We start from the raw sequence: 27,129 nt of genomic DNA on the forward strand, positions 1-27,129 counted from the left end.
AGGAAAAGTGGACGGACGAGGGCGATGCAAGTGTTCAAAAAATAAATCAAGACTTCCACTTGCCAAGAGGTTAGTTTGCCAACTTGTGTGGCTTTGAATTCAAGCACATTTCACGGATAAAAATATAAAATCCAAGTGATGAATGAAGTTGTACGGCAGACAATGAAATAAGAAACAAACAAAACAATCTAAAAACTCTTCTGGAATCATCGTTTCCAGAAGGCTCCGCACTGCACCACCCTTAATGACAGTAAATGCTATAATCTGCAGACATAACTTGGCTTTATCGCTTCGTAAACTCTGTACTTCAAACATCTCCAACAAACCGCTCGTGCTTTTTCTTCTGTAGATTTCTAAAATATTCCCCGCTTCATCCGTCTGAAAAATGTTGCTGGAAGATTAGATTGAGCGTCTCTGAGTCGGAGCACAGTTCCTTGCGTCTACGGCGGGCCGGGCTGTAATCACACGGAGGAGACGTTGCCCGTAGAAGGAGGCCCACCCACCTCGCCCCGGGTCCGTATCGTGATCTGGGTGATGCTGCGTTTGGCCGGAGTGAGCTGGTTCTGATTGTGACACTTCCACAGCCACCGCCGCAGCTCCGCCTGGACCTGCAGACCAAATGCAAGGGTGAAATATGATCTGAAGAGTCCATTGTGGAGGAAAGAAAAGGTTAGTGCGATTTTACAGCCTCGTTGTAATGTTGAATAAAAGAACTTTAAGCCACAGAGTTCACTTTTGTCTTCGTTTGGCCCTGGTTTTAGTGTTTGATATGGCCACGTTATGTTGAACTATTCATTACCACAATAAAACTGATTAAACAACATGTCATTTCACAATAAAAACACTCGTCTAGTGCTTTCATGACACTCAAAGACACTTCTGGGCAGATATTATTGCTGGGTTCATTGCGAGTGTCATTCAGTGTGTTCAATTCTGTCATTGTTTATTGCAAAAGTGGTTTGCATTTCTATTTTATGACTTTTTATGATCGAGGTAAAGTGCACTTAAATATCAGCTGTTTGGGTATTATTTGTGTATTTGTGTATTTATGTACACAAAGTCACAAACAGGAAGTGAAGGCGACTTTCGGATTGGGTTCAGAAAACAGCAAATCAATTGTTTCTTTTTTTATTCTTTTCTTTTTTTTTGCAAAACATAAAAAAACAAAAACGAGATAAAGACAGTAGAGACAAAAAAAGAAAAATATAAATAAATAAATAAAGGAAAGAAGGCATCCAAAGAAAAGAAAATAAAGGCACAAAAAGGCTAAAATTAAAGTTTTACCAATTTTCTGTAAGTGAGTTATAATGTCGGTCCAGTTTATGTTAAGGATCAATAAATGAGTTTATTTGGATGGTAAAACTTACTACTATCAACAAAAATGTCACCTTAAAATAGTTTACATCTTTACAAACATGTCCTGAAAGTCTTCTTCTAGTATGTTATATTTAGCAAGTTATATTTTAGTCTACACTCAAATAAAAGAACACTTATTTATTATGTAAAACCAACATTTCTGAAATTTAATCATGTTATAATAATATTCCGTCATCTTTATCTTATTCAGAGTTGTATTTTGACTGATTTGCATGTTTGAGTAATCCTGGAAAAAGCTGAATATGTCTTTTTAAAGTAAAAAGTCCAGATTTAAGAGGATGAAGAGACAAAAGAAATTGAATTGCATTATTTATAGAAAACCAAAATCATTCAACCCTACCACCTGCAATAAAAAGCCTATAAATAAAGCAGTGTAAAGAGAATAACAGATGAACTCCTCAAGTATTTATCATAATCCAAAAACACTTCCACTGTCAGCGCAAAAGGAGAAGATTTGATTACTTTTGTATCGAAATTAATTATTTATGACAGCGGCAAAATCAAATCCACATGATCTACTTTACAACACCGTAGTGCAAACCAGTTCTAAACTAGTAAGAAAACAAACTAAACTGACCCTGAAATAAACCAGTAAACAAACCAATATGTTCGTTAAATAATTGGAAGATGGGGCCGGATTTGGAGGGCCTGGTCTGGCCCCTGGGCCTTAGGTTGAATTGCCCTGTGTACCGTATGTGCTCCTGGAGAGACCCACATTTCCACATCTGAACATAGAAGAAGGTGAATTGTCAATTTTGAAAGAGGATATAGTAAAAACAAATACAAGATGTTATTTTGGGCAATGGTTATTCCCATCTTCTGTGTCTAACTGTCCATCCAAATGAGGAAAATGCGAGAAAATGATCAGCAGAGAAGAGGGCAAATCGCTCCAGTTTCAAGACAAATGTTTCAGGACGTAAGATGGTGCTGCGGAGTAGAATGTGTGTAGATATTGATGACCTACCTCTCCATTCATGAAGCAGTAGAGAAGTGCCACTACAAAGCCCTGCAAGACAAAAACAAGGACATAAAAGTCACGGTTCAAGAGCCAGACCTGTCACGACAACACATTTGGGACGTGCGTTGTAATATTCCAGAAGACATCACAATAAATGAACATACTAAAACCACTTTATGTCACTGACACAGAAACCCAACAATCCCAGTAAAGCCTCTTCCAAATGAAGCACACGGTAAAAAGAATGAGCTGTAATAAAGAGCAGAACGAAACAGGCTCGAGCTGTTCATATATGACCCAAAATAACACAACGTTTCCTGTTCCAGCTTTCATTTATTGAACGATAAGTCCAGCTTGACAGCGTTTTAATGAATATTCATAAGGTTAATTCTCTCCAACTAAAAATACTCGCTTATCATTTATATTAATTATATTTATTTATCATTTATAATCCCGTTTTATTTCGAAACGGGAATATGAGGGGATTAATTGGGGTCTTCATTTTGCGCACGTTTGTTCTTTGAAGAGGCTGCATGTGTTGAAATGTACAGTGTGTTGTCCATAAAAGTTACTGTCAGCTCCGAAAAAAATGCCATGAGTGATATTAATCCAGTATTTACAAAATGATCAATTTCATAATACTGGCTAATACAATAATCAACATAATAAACATGTTACAATAACACCAAGGTCCATCAGGTTTGTTTTAAATGAAAATGTATAGATTTTATTCCTGATTTTCCTCATTTAGCCTTGGTTCAGTCTTGGTTTTGTTGGACAGAGTATAACTAATACATTAAGGTAAGAACATATTTGTTTCAATATTAGTGAATCAAATATCGAAATATTATCGTTATTGTGGTAATCCATATCACATTATTTTTTTTAATCACCCCTAATATATAATACCATAGCATAAAAGTAACACAATGCGCCTGTATTTAATAGCAATCACACATAGTAATAAATTGTGCCTTTTTGCATAATCACAACAACCTCTGGCCATTTCTATTTTTATTTTTTATTTTTTCCCTGTAGGTGTTTTAATTCATCCAAAGAAACGCACATCTCACCCGCCGCATTAAGTCCACTTTCAATATAAATAGAATTAAGCTGCAAAACTCTTTTCTTTCCATGTCAATTGCATCATGTCAAAGTCAAGTATATGTAAAATATCCTGATTCATAATATCTACATTTGTGTGTGTTTTGAAACTAAAAACCTGTCAATAAAGTGTTCAAAAAGACAACATTTCAGAGAAAATTAGAGTGGAATACATGTTTCTGTGCTCAATACCGCACTGGAGTCTGTGGCAGAGCTCCTGGTCATTTAACACAGCTGGCAACTCTCCACAGAGCAACAAAAACACGAATTACGACCTTAATCTAAGTTCTGTCACTGTCTCTCTATCATAAAACCACGTGAAGTTATTATCCGGCAAGAAGCAAATAATTAGAGACCACCAAGCATTGCAACTGAGCAATCCCATCCAAATGCCAAATCATTATCGACAGTATAAACTTTGCATTCTGTCATTGTACAAATGAGATAAAGCAAAGACTAACATTTACCGGCTCTCAAATATACGGGAGACGGCTGAATAAATATTGTAGGCGTTGTGTGTGTACCTGAAAGGATCCCAGGCCCAGCTCGATGTAGAGGCGCGCTGCCACGCCGGTGTTTTCTGGCAGGAAGGCGAACACGGTGTAGTGCATCCCAAACAGAGGGATCAGGAACAGGGTGGACTTGGCCAGTCTCCTAAAAAACACAGCCACAGCGGCATTTCAATGAGCGCAAACTGTATCTGCACCGATCAGACACGACAAAGTGACTGGCTTATTACTACTACTACTACTACTACTACTACTACTACTACTACTACTACTGCTGCTTCTGCTACATACTGCTAGAAACTACTTCTTATTACCACCACAACAACAACAATTACCTACCACCTATTAATAAACCAAAACGATGGTATTTTCCGAACTATAAGTCGCACCAGCCAAAAAATGCATAATCAAGACGAAAAAAACATATATAAGTCGCACTGGAGTATAAGTCGCATTTTTGGGGGAGATTTAAGATCAAGAACAGACATTTAATCTTGAAATTCAGTTTAAAATAATAACAGATTAGAGAACATGATGAATAGGTGTACGTATGCTAACGCTAACACCTTCAGCTACATGACGCACAGACAGAACTGTGGTAAGTGTCTGGTATGTTAACGTAACATATTAACAGTTATTCAGATAACTATAGCATAAAGAACATGCTAACAAGTTTACCAAAGCATCAGTTTTACCCCAAATCACTAAATCCACTGAATTCTTCTTCCTCTGTGTCACTTCTAAACAACTCCACAAACTCCAGAGGAAGAGGAAGTGCAGATTCTTCTTCTGCGTCGCTTAGAGCCTAGAGCGCCCTCTTGTGGTTGTCAGTGTGAAAATAACGAATAATATCACATAAGTTGCTCTGTAGTATAAGTCGCACCCCTGAAAAAACGGTGAAAAAAGGTACGAATTATAGTCCGGAAAATACGGTACTACTATCACTGCTGCTTCTGCTACATACTGCTTTCTAATACTACTTATTACCACCACCACCACCACCACCACCACAACAACAACTACCTACTACCTATTATTAAACCACAATTATTATCAACAAAACATGCTAAAGTCTTCTGAAAACTAGAAGATTTTAAGACCTTCTGCAGTTTTAAGACATGACTTTTAAGACCGCAGACGTTTGCAGCGAGCAGCACCGTTTCCATGCACGCTTACAGCAAAACTGAAACATAAAGAAGCGGCGTGTTGCACGGATTGTTGCAGCTCTGATCAAGGAAAACTGCATTCGTGTCCTGGCTGTTATAAAGCAGATCATCAGTGATATTCACGACATTCCGACGTGTCGAAACCTTGTGATTTGAGGGTTGAGAACAAAGGGTCGTACCGGAATCGCACAGAGTTGAGCAGTGCCACGACAAATAACCACCGCAAGCATTACTCGTGCCGCGCCTTCTCGAAGTCATGCGGAGGCAAATCAGGCTTTAATAAATCATGCTTAAAATGAAGTTCATTCCAGAATCTCCACTTAAGATAGTCTTCTGTACAGCCAAAGCACACATACTACATTACTGCAATTACTGGGACCGGCCTCCTGCTGGGGCCAGATTTGAATCCATTGTATATTCTTAATTGTAGCACTTTGATCTGCTCTTAGTATGAAATGTGCTATGAATAAATGTGAAAGAATGTTCCGATCTTTGAAAATCATGCAGAAATGGAAAAAAATGAATCACGTTTTGGCCCCTACACCGTGCAGCTCACACACACGCTCCATTCTTAATTATATTTGACCATCTTCATGAGTACTGAAATGCCACGAAGGTCAAATCTTTGTTTTTCAGAGGCGCTGACCTTTCAGACAGCGCCATCATCAGGTCAATCAGTGGAATAAATTAGGAAATGTCACAATACAAACGGGCGGAGCAGTCCAGAGCGGATTTACTCAGATCACACAGAATATCACATTTAAATGTCGACATTTGACTGTCTTGACGTCATCGGCCGCGTCACGAGGAAAACAATGGGAACCGACGCCCGACATAGCACAGGATGTTGACTGAAATGTGGTACTTCATAAACTGCATTCATTTCATTTTAGTTAAATTTGAGGAATTAAAAAAAAACTGAACTGACACAACTGAAAAAAAATAGACAAAGAATTTTAATGAGTTCTGTCAATCGAAAAGATCATCAGATTACTATGGCAAATTTGTGAACCCAAGTTCCTCCACATGATAAACGGGTTCATTTTGGTCATTTCTTTCAAAAACAATGACTCTCCCTCATTAATACAGACCAGACTAAGTTAAAAGCCCTTTACTGCAGAACTTACATTTTAAACATATTTTATGACCCGCCGTCGCACAGTGAATCTCCCATAGAGTTTTTATTTCCTTGCAATATTTATTTATTTGTAATTACCGTATTTTTCGGACTATAAGTTGCACCCTTTTTCATAGTTTTGGCCGGGGTGCGACTTATACTTATTTTTATACTCATATACTTATACTTATACTCCGGAGTGACTTATATGTGATATTATTTGTTATTTTCACACTTGCAACCACATTTCATACTCCAGTGCGACTTATATATGTTTTTTTCTTCTCTATTATGCATTTTTTGGCTGGTGCGACTTTTAGTCCGGAAAATACGGTATATAATATATTATTTATTTGATTGGGACACGATATGAATGTGAAGACACTGGAAGACTCATTTCCATCCCTTGTCCCATGATAGAGTCTGGGTTTGTGTCGTCACGTCTCAGGGCATTTTCAGTTAGCCTGATGTTACACCAAGGGGGATTTCCTGGTGTTAAACAATAAAATAACAGTGTATTAATTCTAAAATATTCACTACAAATGTGTTTAGTGGCAGTGACCCAGCAGCTTATCGGGTTGTTCCACAGCTCTACTTGTTGTTCTGTTTACTTTTTGTGTTGTTTTTGCAAATGTATCTCGACAAACCTCAGTACATTTGATCTTGGGATCAAAATTGCTAGGCTGATAGGCTGCATTTATGTCCTAAAGATAATAAAGATCATAAAAATGACAGCAGATCAGTGAGTTCTCGCACACATCTGTGTTTCTCTCCTGACTTCAGACAGACAACATCCTGTTTTGTCCTTTGCAGCAGCTGTGATACGATTGAACGTGTCTTTTGCCGGCTTTTGAGATAATAACCATTCCACCTGGAGCAGCACCTTTGTGACATTATTGTAACATTAGTGATGAATCAAACGGCCGGTGTGGAGATCTTTTTGCCACGCCACAAAGTGTTTGAGCGTCTAACGGCTTAGACCCACGCTTTTGCTCTGAACATTCCCGTCACACTCCCATAACCTCAACGTGTCTATTTTTAGGAATCGAGGTGCTATTTTTGCTCCAAATGATTTCAGCTGAGCCAGACTTTGCAGCAGTCGAGAGTAAACGAGAACCAGATTTGAGCTTGTCCCTGAAGCTGAGGCTCAAACACACAAAGCTGTTCGTGGTATTCCTCTCTCAGCCTCTCTCAATTTGGATGTTAATGTTGTGTAATGTCTAATCAGGATTCTGGATTTGGACTCTAATTGTGCACGAAATGAAGCGTTCAATAGAGTGGAGAGATGATATTATACGGTTGCTAAACTGTGTGAATATATATATACAGTATGTTACGATAGACTGGACTGAATTGAATCATGACAACATAAAAGTTGAAAAAAACAAAACAATTTTACTCCGTCAGATCTGTGGAGAGGCGAGCTTACCCACTTGCAATTGAATTAATGCAAGATAGAAACGTTTAAGACGATTGTGTGGAACATTTCAGCCAAAGTTTTAGCATCTTCTTGGAGACAGATGGAGGCAGATCCTCCACAAAAGTCACATTTAAAGTGCATGACAGGTTCTCCAGTTTTGCCCAATTATTACTTCATTTAGTGGGATAGTTCCTGTGCTAAATATTGAGCAGAGTTGTTAAGAAAAATTGAAAAATAAAAGTTCAAAAACAGAATACTTCTCTCTATGTCATCAATTACAATTTATACACAACTGATACAAGTATATGACAGTTCAAACTATCAATTTAAAACGGTTTTATCAGGTATTTGTTGCCAGGTAACAGCTGTGGAATTACCTCTACTGTGTCACATCTGCGGATCCAGGAAGTGACATAAACGCCACCAAAATTGTGATTTTCTTTTTGATTTTCTTTTCTTTTTTCAATCTTAAATATGTCATATTCAAGTTAACTATGTCTTAGTGAAATGTATGGTCCAACCTGTGATATGCACTTTAAATCTTAATCCTAAATTTGCCGTATAAATAAACACATCATTCCCACTGGAAACATGTTCTTTCAAAAAGCAAAGTTTCTGCCTCCGTCTGTGTTGTCTTGTTTATTTCATTCAAGTAAAAAGGCCTCACTCTTCATCTCCAGCTGCACTAACATTGTTATATTTCACACCTCACATCAAACAGAGTCCGTTGTTTGTGAATTTATTTCCCTTTTTTTGCTCCATTTGAGATAAAAGCACAATGGTGGAAATGCCCACACATGCTCCGGTGCAGTTCAGAGGAAACACATCAAAGCCAAAACATGCTTGGCTATTTTATTTGTTATTCTTACTTTCCAGTGCAATCTTGCAACACGAGGAGATTCGCAATCCTGCAACAACTCGGAAGTCGCTGTCCGTCCGTGGCAGCAGAATTATCAATCTCTGGCGGTGGAAGTGATATTGGACACGTTCGAGGAGAGAAAAGACATATTGTGCGAGCGCAGAGTGTGTTAAGCGGCGGAGCGACGGCTGAGAGTGTGAGGGGCCTTTTTTCATCAGGCACAATCAGAGCTGTTTCATCAGAAGCCGGACCACGGCGGAGAAACGCATCGAATCAGCTCCGTCCAGAGAGGGAAGACGTCACACATAATGTCCTTTTATAATGCGGAACGAGACAAGCTCAAACCAAAGTGTTTATTATGGGAGTGAAGTGCATCACAGAGTTCTAATGCTCTCTTGTCTTAGATGTGACTCTTCATGCACTCGGAGTCTGTGCTGTTGTCCATTGGATTTTTTATATATAAATATCAAGGGAAAGAAATCATGCATACTGTCAACCTTGCAAAATAAAAGTTTAATAGTGAAGAGGCAGCGTTTCGGCGTCTTTTGCCTTTTTGCCTAGACGTAATAATGGTGACTATTTTAGAAGCAAAATTAACCTGTTACCATCCACCTATTTCGCCCTGTGCACAATGGTTGGACCCAAATGGCATTGCTTATTAAAAGAGGATCTTACAGCCCACATGCAAGTGTGATGCATCATTAAACAGCTTAGGCCTTCTAGTTTCTGCAGATGTGCACATGAACACTGTCAGGGCTTCAGAACTTACACTACAGAAGCCCAAAAACATCCTTTTTTTTAGTCTCGCCTGAATATTGTCAATTTGTAATGGTTCTGAGCATGACATACTTCATTGTGTGCTTATGCTGTTCACTGTACATGCTGTTTATCTTGTTGACAACAACTGTGTAAAGTTTCAGATCTCTGTGCCAAACTGTTTTATTACAATTTTAGCTCCTCTATGATCATAAAACATACATTTTGATGTTTTGTAGGCCACTAATATGTATTATAACTGCTAAAAACAATGAATGTGAAAATGTGTAAATATGAGTTTACCCATGAATTTCCCATATAAAGATGAAAAAAAATTAAAAATGAATAAAATGTTTTATTTTATTTTTGTATTGATATAATAATACATATATCTAACAAAATGCGTGTCCAAAAGGCTAATAAAATCAGAAAACGTGATGCGTAAAATCTAGTCGCAAAATTCAGAAATATCTAGGCTCTGACAGCCTTACGCACGAGAACAGGGAGAATTCTGTGTGAATAAGGCCTTTGTCCCTAGAATAATATGTCAATCAAAGTCTCCTACGTGACTGTTAGCAGTAGCTAAGGACTAAAACAAAGATGGACGCGTGCTTCGGAAGCTGCGCATTTTTTTCCTCCGGAGGCTGTAGAGAACAAACCCGGTGACAAAAAAAATCGTGGATGCTCTCATTCTGTAGTTAACAGTCTGAGGAAGAGATCAATGCCAAACATTATCTTATAAGTCAAACAGGTCATTTGTTATGGACGGAGAAATGCGCCGGACGAGCGCATTTTCTGACTATCGTCAAAGAAAGAAAACTTTGTTTACTTGACAATATCTCGAAATCGGATAACTTCAGGAAAAATACAAGTGGATATTGTTTTTCAATGATTCCTTACGGACAGACTGAGCACAAGGATGTACAGAATTAAAGCCGTTTCGTCCGTCATAAACAGCAAACAGGTAGGACATGCGTTTGTAAAAGTTGAGACTTTCTCACAAACTATTGGCAATTGCTTATTGGGGCAAATTATTCAATGTAAATCAATGACATATTCGTTTTGTTGAGAAAATAAGCTTTAAAATGACGTATGGCTTGCTGGTATAGACCACGGAGATAAAAGTGATGATGTAAGAGAACATTTGAGATATAGAAAATGCTCGCCGGCGGACAGGTGGATGGTATCATCTCAAAATGGGTTGAAGCTGAAAAGACATAATATTTTTCGCTTCAATACATCGTTGTGGAAGTAATTGTTTTGAAATGCTAAAAAACTCTCTCAGCAACGAGCATTAGGCCAACATTAGCCGGCGGGTGCGGCGTGGAGCACGGTGCGTTGTGATCACGGCGCGTAGTGGCCCGTGCGCGGCTCGTGCGCACGGTGCGTTGTGATCACGGCGCGCAGTGGCCCATGCGAGGGAGCACCCGCCCCGCTCCCCCCGCTGGCCACGGCGCGCCGTGGACCATGTGGATTGAGTAAACAAACATGAGTGACAGGTGAGATTATTTGGAGAGTTCATAACTTCTACTGATAAACTTACTAAAGGATGTTCAGAGATGTTCACTAGAGGTGAGCAGGGTCTATCAAGCTGCTATCGTTTTATCAACGCGTAACATTTTATGTGAAGCCAGACAAAGTCTTTTGAGGGGGGAGGGGGTCCAGAGAGAGACGAAAAAAATGACGTCTTTTCAGCTTCAACCCATTTTGAGATGATCCCTAACAGGTTTTAAGTCTTTTTAGTTCAATCTATTGTCTGTTTTTTTATTTTTTTTTTTATCTGGTTTTGTCACATTTACTTTATTTTGTCTTTCAGAAAGTTTGGTTTCATAAAGCTGCTCACAAACTTGAGGAATAATAATGTGTTGGGCAATGGGAATGAAAGATTTCACTGTTGTTTGGTCATGACCTCAGTAATCGTGAATGATCATTAAATCGTGCTGTTTTTCTCACAATAATTGTAAGTAAATGTTGACATGACATCCCTAGTCATAATCCTCTACAGAGTATAGAAATTACAAACAAATCATGTTTATTGCTGTGAAAAATCCATTTGGTGTCTGAAAACATTGTTAACAGTAAACTGCAAGCCAAATTTACAGCTAAATTTTATTCTAATTAAATAAATACAAAAATAACAATAATTCCAAATGTAGTTAAAGGTTCACTGTGAAACTTTTGTGGCGCATGTTGCTTTGCCTTGAATGTGTATTTATTGCATTGTTTCTCTAAGCTCTTCCACAGATCAGACCTGTAACTTGGCCTATGATAGTCTCCATGGTAATATAAGATTAATATCACACTGTGGAACATTCCTGACAAAGCTATACAATCTCCATAGAGACAAGCAGATACAGACAATACATAGCACACTTTAAAATGTGCATGACTTTCCTCTTTATTGATCGCATACACACCTTATAATCTAATATTGTTAGAAAATAAAATGTGAAGCAATATATTTTGAGCGTACAATGTAAAGCAGTATATTTTGAGCATTACAGCAGCAGATTCTTTTTTTTTCTACCTGAAAAGTAAGTTGCTGCAGGAGATTTTTTAAATAACCAGATGAAAATGCAATATTCCTCCTTTCAGCTCCATCTTTTCTCATTGAAACAAGAAAACCAGTCAGTCTAAACAGATCAATGCACTGCACACGGACGTAAACCGAGAATAAAAACAAATCGAAGGGATAAAAGACACAGAGGCCAGACAAGTAAAAAGACTTAAAACTTCCCTTGGGGCTTGTTTCTCTCTGGCTGAATAAACGCTCGGTCCAATTCCACATCTTTACTTGTCAGTTTTGTCATTGTAAAGTAGCAGTGGGACGAGATGGAAAGAAAGCAGAGGAGTAACAGAAACACTTCTAATTGTGTCCTAGTTTATCACTGAGGTGGAGGGCCAGGCAGAATATTTTACCTATAAATATATATATCCTATATCAAAGATGTTTCAATCCACATGAAACACAATGAGATGAAATAAGAAGTGGCTGTTGAAGTATTTTATTGAAATCAGGGCCGGCCCAGCCTATAAGCGAACTAAGCAGCCGCGTAGGGCCCCGAGGCGTTAGTAGGGCCCCCAATCTGGCAACCCGTCTTATGAGAAGTGCAAGCGCAGCGTGCGCCACTAGTGTAGTAGCGCTGCTGGCGCGGCAGCGCACACAGCGGTAACATATAACGCACAAACCGCATTTATTTGTAATGACAATCTGGCAACCGAGACACCAGACCTGCGCTGATTGGGCAACTTCATTGTGCGCGAGGAGCTCGAGAGCAAAACATAAACACAACACAACGTGGTCCCTGCGTGGTCCTCATGTCCAGAGGAATATATCCCCCCGATGCCGAAAAACGAAAGAAGAAACTTCTTGACGATGTAAAGAAACTGCAAACTCAACAACACTCTCCAGGTATTGAACTTCTCTTACAAAGAGACGGTTAATGCTGCTGTTTGAAACAACACGAGTCTGTCACGTTAGTTCGCTCAGGCTGGAGGCGACGGGAGCTCTGCCCCGCGCACAATATGTGTCTGAATGAAAGATAATAAGCTTCACATTTACACCAGCCCGGCAGTGTCAGCTGCAGGTGAGGCCGGTGAGGGGCCTCTATGCCCCGGGTCACTAAGAGGCGGAGATCCGGTCCGGACGAGCGCCGTCTGGTCCAGAACCTCTGACGTGAGACTTTGGAGTGAACAGTGTGCGGCCCCTGTCCCGGGCCCCTGTCCCGGGCCCCTGTGCAGCCTCAGTCAGAGATGAGCGGGTTTGAGTTTGCGTCCCTCTCTCTCACATCACCATGTGTGAGATCAATCGTGACTCGTGATGTCTGTTTTACTTTGACTTCTTAACGTGCAATAAGAGGAACGTAAAGGTGCAGGAGTCCAGTGTGTGGTGTTCTGATCAGAACAAACATTTATATTGTAATTCACTTTTAATAGAGCAACAAAACATTTAAATTTATTTTAAAAGCATCATTAGACTATTTGTTATAAATTATAATAAATTGATAGTGAAAAATAACCAGACATATTATGATTACGTCTGTTATAGAATAATACTATATATTTTTATACAAAAGTGGCAAAGCTGCAGAAACAGTCTCTTCACTATAGCGAGGTTTGGACCTTCACTTCTCGTTCTGTTCATTCTCTGGGAATAACATGTTTGCACTGTTTTATCAGTGTTAATTGTTAATCAAGCAATGCTTATGCCATTTGTTTAATTTAATATAACTTGTTTTGTCACTTTGGCAAGAAGGAACAGTTGGGAGCTGTAAAAGATAAATTAGTAAGGATAACTATTACTTTTACATTTTCAGTTAAAATGAATCAATTTGACCATAATTATTTTTCATAGCCAATATTGTATTGAGTAATTAAGTACACTAATGTATTAATAACTGGCTTTAATCATTTTCTCCTGGCACAGTTTCATCACATCATCATTTTATAGCATTACAACCTCGACATTTTACTCTTACTTTAGCCGGCTGGACCACATTAAAATGCACCAGAATACACGAAAAAGGTTCATTAATTTAAACTAATGTGCTAATGTGGCTGTAGACCCTTAACGCCCAAAAACATATCTGGGACGTGTGTTATTTGCACAGGGAGTAGAGGTGATGTCAGCGGAATACCAAGTTGCATTGTGGGATTTAAGTTATCAATATTTGAGCTTGTGAGGTGTTGAGAATAAACTAACTGTCAAACAGATGCCCTGGAGTTTTGGTGCTTTGTTTGCGTTGAAGAAAGTTCCCATATGTGAATTGTTTACTGACAATGACAATAAAACTGATTCTGATGACGTGGTGAGGGGCCCCCAAAAATGTTTTCGCTTAGGGCCCCCTGAAGACTTGGGCCGGCCCTGATTGAAATGGCAAGTTTGTTGATCCAATCTCAGTCAAATAGTGAATCTTCTATAGCTGTGTTTCCCAACCAGGGGTGCGGGGACGCTTGGGAGTGGGCGAGAATGACCAGCGGGATAGGCCTCTACTTCCTGATTTCAAAATAAGGTGCGATTGTGTTTGAACATTAGGGCTGCACTGATCCAGCTTTTTCAGTGGTCGATACTTGGGCTTTGAGTGTCTGAAAATACTTGATATCGACCGATACTCGGGGATTTTCCGTGAATCTAGTTGATGTCAAAACTCTTTCAACTCTTCCTAAAATGCGAGGGGTTACGGTCACTTTATAACAGCAAACCAGCTTTAAAATAATCCCAATGAAATGTGTGGAATGTAAAAATAACACTGTTTTTTCTGGGCTTTAAAATAAGGAATGTCGTTTTGCAGTTTTGCATCTTCACCAATAAGTATCAGTATTCGTTCATCCCTTTTAAATTCAACATGTTCTTTGTAGTACGTGTTATATCCTCGGTAAATATTAGTTTTACGCAACATTAAAAACAAGACAATATACCGTATTTTACCGTATAAGTCGCCAAAAAATGCATAATAGAGAAGAAAAAACATGGACTGGAGTATAAAATACAGTTGCAAGTGTGAAAATAACAAATAATATCACATATAAGTCACTCCGGAGTATAAGTATATAATTATAAATATAAGTATAAGTCGCACCCAGGCCAAAACTTGTGGCTTATAGTCCAGAAAATACGGTAGAAAGTTGAACAATCGGGACAATGTATTAGAGCTCATGGACGATTGAGAGATTACACTGATTTCTTTCTAAATAATAGAGTATCAGTAGTAAAGAGATCTAAAAAGAATCACCGTTACAAAAGTTAGGAGGTACTTGGAGTGTGAGACAAAGTTATTTATGTCGTCTACGTCTGAAATGACCTCAAATTCAGTACAAACCATCCAAACGAAACCAAAACTGCAAAGAATTGAGCAAAAAGACACTCACATAAAATGTCCCGTGTCGTTGTTCCCCGCCATGGCCGACGACTTGAGTTTCTGCACCAGTATCCGGATCACATTCACAAAGATGACTATGTTAATCTGCGGAGGAGTCACACAAAACCATTTATGCAAAGTGGCGTCCCCGCTCGGGCGGCGCATCATCCACTGGAAGTTACCCCGCCGATGGGACCACACTCACCAGCAGAGAGGCGGTAATTGGACCCTTAATAATCCACCAAATAGGAACATTGTCCGTGTCGTCCCAACATCTGCAAAAGACACCGACACTGTTTCAATTACCGCGATTACAGAATAGAACAGCAGCAAGACAGATGGTTTAAGTTTGTGTTAATTAAAATGCCATTCAATACATTGTTAGCTAGTATGTTTATTATGTGGTTAGGCTATATGGACTCTGCATGCATTCTCACAACTGATTACTGTCACTACAAATAGTCTCGTTAGATACTGTTCTTTGTTGGATAATATGTGATTTAAAGGGCAAAAAGAGGCTATATATTAACACATGCTTTCTGTTGTATTGTGTATCTGTAATTGCATTGTGTATCTGTAATTGTATCTGTTGTATTGTGTATCTGTAATTGTATCTATTGTATTGTGTATCTGTAATTGTATTGTGTATCTGTAATTGTATCTGTTGTATTGTGTATCTGTGATTGTATCTATTGTATTGTGTATCTGTAATTGTATTGTGTATCTGTAATTGTATCTGTTGTATTGTGTATCTGTAATTGTATTGTGTATCTGTAATTGTATTGTGTATCTGTAATTGTATCTGTTGTATTGTGTATCTGTAATTGTATCTGTTGTATTGTGTATCTGTAATTGTATTGTGTATCTGTAATTGTATTGTGTATCTGTAATTGTATCTGTTGTATTGTGTATCTGTAATTATATCTGTTGTATTGTGTATCTGTAATTGCATTGTGTATCTGTAATTGTATCTGTTGTATTGTGTATCTGTAATTGTATCTATTGTATTGTGTATCTGTAATTGCATTGTGTATCTGTAATTGTATATGTTGTATTGTGTATCTGTAATTGTATCTATTGTATTGTGTATCTGTAATTGTATTGTGTATCTGTAATTGTATCTGTTGTATTGTGTATCTGTGATTGTATCTGTTGTATTGTGTATCTGTAATTGTATTGTGTATCTGTAATTGTATTGTGTATCTGTAATTGTATCTGTTGTATTGTGTATCTGTAATTGTATCTGTTGTATTGTGTATATGTAATTGTATTGTGTATCTGTAATTGTATCTGTTGTATTGTGTATCTGTAATTGTATTGTGTATATGTAATTGTATCTGTTGTATTGTGTATCTGTAATTGTATCTGTTGTATTGTGTATCTGTAATTGTATCTATTGTATTGTGTATCTGTAATTGCATTGTGTATCTGTAATTGTATATGTTGTATTGTGTATCTGTAATTGTATCTATTGTATTGTGTATCTGTAATTGTATTGTGTATCTGTAATTGTATCTGTTGTATTGTGTATCTGTGATTGTATCTATTGTATTGTGTATCTGTAATTGTATTGTGTATCTGTAATTGTATTGTGTATCTGTAATTGCATTGTGTATGTGTAATTGTATCTGTTGTATTGTGTATCTGTAATTGTATCTGTTGTATTGTGTATCTGTAATTGTATCTGTTGTATTGTGTATCTGTAATTGTATTGTGTATCTGTAATTGTATCTGTTGTATTGTGTATCTGTAATTGTATTGTGTATCTGTAATTGTATTGTGTATCTGTAATTGTATCTGTTGTATTGTGTATCTGTAATTGTATTGTGTATCTGTAATTGTATCTGTTGTATTGTGTATCTGTAATTGCATTGTGTATCTGTAATTGGATCTGTTGTATTGTGTATCTGTAATTGTATCTGTTGTATTGTGTATCTGTAATTGTATCTGTTGTATTGTGTATATTTAATTGTGTTGTGTATCTGTAATTGTATCTGTTGTATTGTGTATCTGTAATTGTATTGTGTATATGTAAGTGTATTGTGTATCTGTAATTGTATCTGTTGTATTGTGTATATGTAATTTTATTGTGTATCTGTAATTGTATCTGTTGTATTGTGTATCTGTAATTGTATTGTGTATCTGTAATTGTATCTGTTGTATTGTGTATCTGTAATTGTATCTGTTGTATTGTGTATCTGTAATTGTATCTGTTGTATTGTGTATCTGTAATTGTATCTGTTGTATTGTGTATATGTAATTGTATTGTGTATCTGTAATTGTATCTGTTGTATTGTGTATCTGTAATTGTATTGTGTATATGTAATTGTATCTGTTGTATTGTGTATCTGTAATTGTATCTGTTGTATTGTGTATCTGTAATTGTATCTATTGTATTGTGTATCTGTAATTGCATTGTGTATCTGTAATTGTATATGTTGTATTGTGTATCTGTAATTGTATCTATTGTATTGTGTATCTGTAATTGTATTGTGTATCTGTAATTGTATCTGTTGTATTGTGTATCTGTGATTGTATCTATTGTATTGTGTATCTGTAATTGTATTGTGTATCTGTAATTGTATTGTGTATCTGTAATTGTATCTGTTGTATTGTGTATCTGTAATTGTATCTGTTGTATTGTGTATCTGTAATTGTATTGTGTATCTGTAATTGTATTGTGTATCTGTAATTGTATCTGTTGTATTGTGTATCTGTAATTGTATCTGTTGTATTGTGTATCTGTAATTGTATCTGTTGTATTGTGTATCTGTAATTGCATTGTGTATCTGTAATTGTATCTGTTGTATTGTGTATCTGTAATTGTATCTGTTGTATTGTGTATCTGTAATTGTATCTGTTGTATTGTGTATCTGTAATTGTATTGTGTATCTATAATTGTATCTGTTGTATTGTGTATCTGTAATTGTATTGTGTATCTGTAATTGTATTGTGTATCTGTAATTGTATCTGTTGTATTGTGTATCTGTAATTGAATCTGTTGTATTGTGTATCTGTAATTGTATCTGTTGTATTGTGTATCTGTAATTGCATCTGTTGTATTGTGTATCTGTAATTGTATTGTGTATCTGTAATTGTATCTGTTGTATTGTGTATCTGTAATTGCATTGTGTATCTGTAATTGTATCTGTTGTATTGTGTATCTGTAATTGTATCTGTTGTATTGTGTATCTGTAATTGTATCTGTTGTATTGTGTATCTGTAATTGCATTGTGTATCTGTAATTGTATCTGTTGTATTGTGTATCTGTAATTGTATCTGTTGCATTGTGTATCTGTAATTGCATTGTGTATCTCTGATTGTATCTGTTGTATTGTGTTTTATGTAATTGTATTGTGTATCTGTAATTGTATCTGTTGTATTGTGAATCTGTAATTGCATTGTGTATCTGTAATTGTATCTGTTGTATTGTGTATCTGTAATTGCATTGTGTATCTGTAATTGTATCTGTTGTATTGTGTATATGTAATTGTATTGTGTATCTGTAATTGTATCTGTTGTATTGTGTATATGTAATTGTATTGTGTATCTGTAATTGTATCTGTTGTATTGTGTATCTGTAATTGTATTGTGTATCTGTAATTGTATTGTGTATCTGTAATTGTATCTGTTGTATTGTGTATCTGTAATTGTATCTGTTGTATTGTGTATCTGTAATTGTATCTGTTGTATTGTGTATCTGTAATTGCATCTGTTGTATTGTGTATCTGTAATTGTATTGTGTATCTGTAATTATATCTGTTGTATTGTGTATCTGTAATTGCATTGTGTATCTGTAATTGTATCTGTTGTATTGTGTATCTGTAATTGTATTGTGTATCTGAAATTGTATTGTGTATCTGTAATTGTATCTGTTATATTGTGTATCTGTAATTGTATCTGTTGTATTGTGTATCTGTAATTGTATCTGTTGTATTGTGTATCTGTAATTGTATCTGTTGTATTGTGTATCTGTAATTGCATTGTGTATCTGTAATTGTATCTGTTGTATTGTGTATCTGTAATTGTATCCGTTGCATTGTGTATCTGTAATTGCATTGTGTATCTGTGATTGTATCTGTTGTATTGTGTATTATGTAATTGTATTGTGTATCTGTAATTGTATCTGTTGTATTGTGAATCTGTAATTGCATTGTGTATCTGTAATTGTATCTGTTGTATTGTGTATCTGTAATTGCATTGTGTATCTGTAATTGTATCTGTTGTATTGTGTATATGTAATTGTATTGTGTATCTGTAATTGTATCTGTTGTATTGTGTATATGTAATTGTATTGTGTATCTGTAATTGTATCTGTTGTATTGTGTATCTGTAATTGCATTGTGTATCTGTTGTATTGTGTATCTGTAATTGTATTGTGTATCTGTAATTGTATCTGTTGTATTGTGTATCTGTAATTGTATCTGTTGTATTGTGTATCTGTAATTGTATTGTGTATATGTAATTGTATTGTGTATCTGTAATTGTATCTGTTGTATTGTGTATCTGTAATTGTATCTGTTGTATTGTGTATCTGTAATTGTATTGTGTATATGTAATTGTATTGTGTATCTGTAATTGTATCTGTTGTATTGTGTATCTGTAATTGTATCTGTTGTATTGTGTATCTGTAATTGTATTGTGTATATGTAATTGTATTGTGTATCTGTAATTGTATCTGTTGTATTGTGTATATTTAATTGTGTTGTGTATCTGTAATTGTATCTGTTGTATTGTGTATATGTAATTGTATTGTGTATCTGTAATTGTATCTGTTGTATTGTGTATATGTAATTGTATTGTGTATCTGTAATTGTATCTGTTGTATTGTGTATCTGTAATTGTATTGTGTATCTGTAATTGTATCTGTTGTATTGTGTATCTGTAATTGTATCTGTTGTATTGTGTATCTGTAATTGTAGCTGTTGTATTGTGTATCTGTAATTGTATCTGTTGTATTGTGTATATGTAATTGTATTGTGTATCTGTAATTGTATCTGTTGTATTGTGTATCTGTAATTGTATTGTGTATATGTAATTGTATCTGTTGTATTGTGTATCTGTAATTGTATCTGTTGTATTGTGTATCTGTGATTGTATCTGTTGTATTGTGTATCTGTAATTGTATTGTGTATATGTAATTGTATTGTGTATCTGTAATTGTATCTGTTGTATTGTGTATCTGTAATTGTATCTGTTGTATGGTGTATCTGTAATTGTATTGTGTATATGTAATTGTATTGTGTATCTGTAATTGTATCTGTTGTATTGTGTATCTGTTGTATTGTGTATCTGTAATTGTATCTGTTGTATTGTGTATCTGTAATTGTATCTGTTGTATTGTGTATCTGTAATTGTATCTGTTGTATTGTGTATCTGTTGTATTGTGTATCTGTAATTGTATCTGTTGTATTGTGTATCTGTAATTGTATCTGTTGTATTGTGTATCTGTAATTGTATCTGTTGTATTGTGTATCTGTAATTGTATTGTGTATCTGTAATTGTATTGTGTATCTGTAATTGTATCTGTTGTATTGTGTATCTGTAATTGTATCTGTTGTATTGTGTATCTGTAATTGTATCTGTTGTATTGTGTATCTGTAATTGCATTGTGTATCTGTAATTGTATCTGTTGTATTGTGTATCTGTAATTGTATCTGTTGTATTGTGTATCTGCAATTGTATCTGTTGTATTGTGTATCTGTAATTGTATTGTGTATCTATAATTGTATCTGTTGTATTGTGTATCTGTAATTGTATTGTGTATCTGTAATTGTATTGTGTATCTGTAATTGTATCTGTTGTATTGTGTATCTGTAATTGTATCTGTTGTATTGTGTATCTGTAATTGTATCTGTTGTATTGTGTATCTGTAATTGCATCTGTTGTATTGTGTATCTGTAATTGTATTGTGTATCTGTAATTGTATCTGTTGTATTGTGTATCTGTAATTGCATTGTGTATCTGTAATTGTATCTGTTGTATTGTGTATCTGTAATTGTATCTGTTGTATTGTGTATCTGTAATTGTATCTGTTGTATTGTGTATCTGTAATTGCATTGTGTATCTGTAATTGTATCTGTTGTATTGTGTATCTGTAATTGTATCTGTTGCATTGTGTATCTGTAATTGCATTGTGTATCTGTGATTGTATCTGTTGTATTGTGTATTATGTAATTGTATTGTGTATCTGTAATTGTATCTGTTGTATTGTGAATCTGTAATTGCATTGTGTATCTGTAATTGTATCTGTTGTATTGTGTATCTGTAATTGCATTGTGTATCTGTAATTGTATCTGTTGTATTGTGTATATGTAATTGTATTGTGTATCTGTAATTGTATCTGTTGTATTGTGTATATGTAATTGTATTGTGTATCTGTAATTGTATCTGTTGTATTGTGTATCTGTAATTGTATTGTGTATCTGTAATTGTATTGTGTATCTGTAATTGTATCTGTTGTATTGTGTATCTGTAATTGTATCTGTTGTATTGTGTATCTGTAATTGTATCTGTTGTATTGTGTATCTGTAATTGCATCTGTTGTATTGTGTATCTGTAATTGTATTGTGTATCTGTAATTATATCTGTTGTATTGTGTATCTGTAATTGCATTGTGTATCTGTAATTGTATCTGTTGTATTGTGTATCTGTAATTGTATTGTGTATCTGAAATTGTATTGTGTATCTGTAATTGTATTGTGTATCTGTAATTGTATTGTGTATCTGTAATTGTATCTGTTGTATTGTGTATCTGTAATTGTATCTGTTGTATTGTGTATCTGTAATTGTATCTGTTGTATTGTGTATCTGTAATTGCATTGTGTATCTGTAATTGTATCTGTTGTATTGTGTATCTGTAATTGTATCTGTTGTATTGTGTATCTGTAATTGTATCTGTTGTATTGTGTATCTGTAATTGTATTGTGTATCTATAATTGTATCTGTTGTATTGTGTATCTGTAATTGTATTGTGTATGTGTAATTGTATTGTGTATCTGTAATTGTATCTGTTGTATTGTGTATCTGTAATTGTATCTGTTGTATTGTGTATCTGTAATTGCATCTGTTGTATTGTGTATCTGTAATTGTATTGTGTATCTGTAATTGTATCTGTTGTATTGTGTATCTGTAATTGCATTGTGTATCTGTAATTGTATCTGTTGTATTGTGTATATGTAATTGTATTGTGTATCTGTAATTGTATCTGTTGTATTGTGTATATGTAATTGTATTGTGTATCTGTAATTGTATCTGTTGTATTGTGTATCTGTAATTGCATTGTGTATCTGTTGTATTGTGTATCTGTAATTGTATTGTGTATCTGTAATTGTATCTGTTGTATTGTGTATCTGTAATTGTATCTGTTGTATTGTGTATCTGTAATTGTATTGTGTATATGTAATTGTATTGTGTATCTGTAATTGTATCTGTTGTATTGTGTATCTGTAATTGTATCTGTTGTATTGTGTATCTGTAATTGTATTGTGTATATGTAATTGTATTGTGTATCTGTAATTGTATCTGTTGTATTGTGTATCTGTAATTGTATCTGTTGTATTGTGTATCTGTAATTGTATTGTGTATATGTAATTGTATTGTGTATCTGTAATTGTATCTGTTGTATTGTGTATATTTAATTGTGTTGTGTATCTGTAATTGTATCTGTTGTATTGTGTATATGTAATTGTATTGTGTATCTGTAATTGTATCTGTTGTATTGTGTATATGTAATTGTATTGTGTATCTGTAATTGTATCTGTTGTATTGTGTATATGTAATTGTATTGTGTATCTGTAATTGTATCTGTTGTATTGTGTATCTGTAATTGCATTGTGTATCTGTTGTATTGTGTATCTGTAATTGTATTGTGTATCTGTAATTGTATCTGTTGTATTGTGTATCTGTAATTGTATCTGTTGTATTGTGTATCTGTAATTGTATTGTGTATATGTAATTGTATTGTGTATCTGTAATTGTATCTGTTGTATTGTGTATCTGTAATTGTATCTGTTGTATTGTGTATCTGTAATTGTATTGTGTATATGTAATTGTATTGTGTATCTGTAATTGTATCTGTTGTATTGTGTATCTGTAATTGTATCTGTTGTATTGTGTATCTGTAATTGTATTGTGTATATGTAATTGTATTGTGTATCTGTAATTGTATCTGTTGTATTGTGTATATTTAATTGTGTTGTGTATCTGTAATTGTATCTGTTGTATTGTGTATATGTAATTGTATTGTGTATCTGTAATTGTATCTGTTGTATTGTGTATATGTAATTGTATTGTGTATCTGTAATTGTATCTGTTGTATTGTGTATCTGTAATTGTATTGTGTATCTGTAATTGTATCTGTTGTATTGTGTATCTGTAATTGTATCTGTTGTATTGTGTATCTGTAATTGTAGCTGTTGTATTGTGTATCTGTAATTGTATCTGTTGTATTGTGTATATGTAATTGTATTGTGTATCTGTAATTGTATCTGTTGTATTGTGTATCTGTAATTGTATTGTGTATATGTAATTGTATCTGTTGTATTGTGTATCTGTAATTGTATCTGTTGTATTGTGTATCTGTGATTGTATCTGTTGTATTGTGTATCTGTAATTGTATTGTGTATATGTAATTGTATTGTGTATCTGTAATTGTATCTGTTGTATTGTGTATCTGTAATTGTATCTGTTGTATGGTGTATCTGTAATTGTATTGTGTATATGTAATTGTATTGTGTATCTGTAATTGTATCTGTTGTATTGTGTATCTGTTGTATTGTGTATCTGTAATTGTATCTGTTGTATTGTGTATCTGTAATTGTATCTGTTGTATTGTGTATCTGTAATTGTATCTGTTGTATTGTGTATCTGTTGTATTGTGTATCTGTAATTGTATCTGTTGTATTGTGTATCTGTAATTGTATCTGTTGTATTGTGTATCTGTAATTGTATCTGTTGTATTGTGTATCTGTAATTGTATTGTGTATCTGTAATTGTATTGTGTATCTGTAATTGTATCTGTTGTATTGTGTATCTGTAATTGTATCTGTTGTATTGTGTATCTGTAATTGTATCTGTTGTATTGTGTATCTGTAATTGCATTGTGTATCTGTAATTGTATCTGTTGTATTGTGTATCTGTAATTGTATCTGTTGTATTGTGTATCTGCAATTGTATCTGTTGTATTGTGTATCTGTAATTGTATTGTGTATCTATAATTGTATCTGTTGTATTGTGTATCTGTAATTGTATTGTGTATCTGTAATTGTATTGTGTATCTGTAATTGTATCTGTTGTATTGTGTATCTGTAATTGTATCTGTTGTATTGTGTATCTGTAATTGTATCTGTTGTATTGTGTATCTGTAATTGCATCTGTTGTATTGTGTATCTGTAATTGTATTGTGTATCTGTAATTGTATCTGTTGTATTGTGTATCTGTAATTGCATTGTGTATCTGTAATTGTATCTGTTGTATTGTGTATCTGTAATTGTATCTGTTGTATTGTGTATCTGTAATTGTATCTGTTGTATTGTGTATCTGTAATTGCATTGTGTATCTGTAATTGTATCTGTTGTATTGTGTATCTGTAATTGTATCTGTTGCATTGTGTATCTGTAATTGCATTGTGTATCTGTGATTGTATCTGTTGTATTGTGTATTATGTAATTGTATTGTGTATCTGTAATTGTATCTGTTGTATTGTGAATCTGTAATTGCATTGTGTATCTGTAATTGTATCTGTTGTATTGTGTATCTGTAATTGCATTGTGTATCTGTAATTGTATCTGTTGTATTGTGTATATGTAATTGTATTGTGTATCTGTAATTGTATCTGTTGTATTGTGTATATGTAATTGTATTGTGTATCTGTAATTGTATCTGTTGTATTGTGTATCTGTAATTGTATTGTGTATCTGTAATTGTATTGTGTATCTGTAATTGTATCTGTTGTATTGTGTATCTGTAATTGTATCTGTTGTATTGTGTATCTGTAATTGTATCTGTTGTATTGTGTATCTGTAATTGCATCTGTTGTATTGTGTATCTGTAATTGTATTGTGTATCTGTAATTATATCTGTTGTATTGTGTATCTGTAATTGCATTGTGTATCTGTAATTGTATCTGTTGTATTGTGTATCTGTAATTGTATTGTGTATCTGAAATTGTATTGTGTATCTGTAATTGTATTGTGTATCTGTAATTGTATTGTGTATCTGTAATTGTATCTGTTGTATTGTGTATCTGTAATTGTATCTGTTGTATTGTGTATCTGTAATTGTATCTGTTGTATTGTGTATCTGTAATTGCATTGTGTATCTGTAATTGTATCTGTTGTATTGTGTATCTGTAATTGTATCTGTTGTATTGTGTATCTGTAATTGTATCTGTTGTATTGTGTATCTGTAATTGTATTGTGTATCTATAATTGTATCTGTTGTATTGTGTATCTGTAATTGTATTGTGTATGTGTAATTGTATTGTGTATCTGTAATTGTATCTGTTGTATTGTGTATCTGTAATTGTATCTGTTGTATTGTGTATCTGTAATTGCATCTGTTGTATTGTGTATCTGTAATTGTATTGTGTATCTGTAATTGTATCTGTTGTATTGTGTATCTGTAATTGCATTGTGTATCTGTAATTGTATCTGTTGTATTGTGTATCTGTAATTGTATCTGTTGTATTGTGTATCTGTAATTGTATCTGTTGTATTGTGTATCTGTAATTGCATTGTGTATCTGTAATTGTATCTGTTGTATTGTGTATCTGTAATTGTATCTGTTGCATTGTGTATCTGTAATTGCATTGTGTATCTGTGATTGTATCTGTTGTATTGTGTATTATGTAATTGTATTGTGTATCTGTAATTGTATCTGTTGTATTGTGAATCTGTAATTGCATTGTGTATCTGTAATTGTATCTGTTGTATTGTGTATCTGTAATTGCATTGTGTATCTGTAATTGTATCTGTTGTATTGTGTATATGTAATTGTATTGTGTATCTGTAATTGTATCTGTTGTATTGTGTATATGTAATTGTATTGTGTATCTGTAATTGTATCTGTTGTATTGTGTATCTGTAATTGTATTGTGTATCTGTAATTGTATTGTGTATCTGTAATTGTATCTGTTGTATTGTGTATCTGTAATTGTATCTGTTGTATTGTGTATCTGTAATTGTATCTGTTGTATTGTGTATCTGTAATTGCATCTGTTGTATTGTGTATCTGTAATTGTATTGTGTATCTGTAATTATATCTGTTGTATTGTGTATCTGTAATTGCATTGTGTATCTGTAATTGTATCTGTTGTATTGTGTATCTGTAATTGTATTGTGTATCTGAAATTGTATTGTGTATCTGTAATTGTATCTGTTATATTGTGTATCTGTAATTGTATCTGTTGTATTGTGTATCTGTAATTGTATCTGTTGTATTGTGTATCTGTAATTGTATCTGTTGTATTGTGTATCTGTAATTGCATTGTGTATCTGTAATTGTATCTGTTGTATTGTGTATCTGTAATTGTATCCATTGCATTGTGTATCTGTAATTGCATTGTGTATCTGTGATTGTATCTGTTGTATTGTGTATTATGTAATTGTATTGTGTATCTGTAATTGTATCTGTTGTATTGTGAATCTGTAATTGCATTGTGTATCTGTAATTGTATCTGTTGTATTGTGTATCTGTAATTGCATTGTGTATCTGTAATTGTATCTGTTGTATTGTGTATATGTAATTGTATTGTGTATCTGTAATTGTATCTGTTGTATTGTGTATATGTAATTGTATTGTGTATCTGTAATTGTATCTGTTGTATTGTGTATCTGTAATTGCATTGTGTATCTGTTGTATTGTGTATCTGTAATTGTATTGTGTATCTGTAATTGTATCTGTTGTATTGTGTATCTGTAATTGTATCTGTTGTATTGTGTATCTGTAATTGTATTGTGTATATGTAATTGTATTGTGTATCTGTAATTGTATCTGTTGTATTG

At 34.3% G+C, this 27,129-nt stretch overlaps 1 protein-coding gene across 1 annotated transcript in view; it reads right to left on the bottom strand.

Annotated features, from left to right (window-relative positions):
* Positions 1-382: 382 nt before the first annotated feature.
* The window catches only part of ghrhra (growth hormone releasing hormone receptor a), a 139,069-nt gene continuing 112,322 nt past the window's right edge, over positions 383-27,129 (bottom strand). Inside the window, exons 9-13 of the mRNA XM_072440332.1 lie at positions 15,330-15,399; positions 15,135-15,229; positions 3,964-4,093; positions 2,342-2,383; positions 383-608 (exon numbers count right to left, since the gene is read on the bottom strand). Coding sequence (XP_072296433.1) covers positions 462-608; positions 2,342-2,383; positions 3,964-4,093; positions 15,135-15,229; positions 15,330-15,399 — 484 coding nt within the window. The 3' untranslated portion in view covers positions 383-461. The remainder of the gene's footprint in view (positions 609-2,341; positions 2,384-3,963; positions 4,094-15,134; positions 15,230-15,329; positions 15,400-27,129) is intronic.

Source organism: Eucyclogobius newberryi, unplaced genomic scaffold, assembly GCF_026437365.1.
Source record: "Eucyclogobius newberryi isolate DKJ021-1_F unplaced genomic scaffold, fEucNew1.0.hap1 SCAF_12, whole genome shotgun sequence".
In the NCBI taxonomy this organism is placed as follows: Eukaryota; Metazoa; Chordata; class Actinopteri; order Gobiiformes; family Gobiidae; genus Eucyclogobius; species Eucyclogobius newberryi.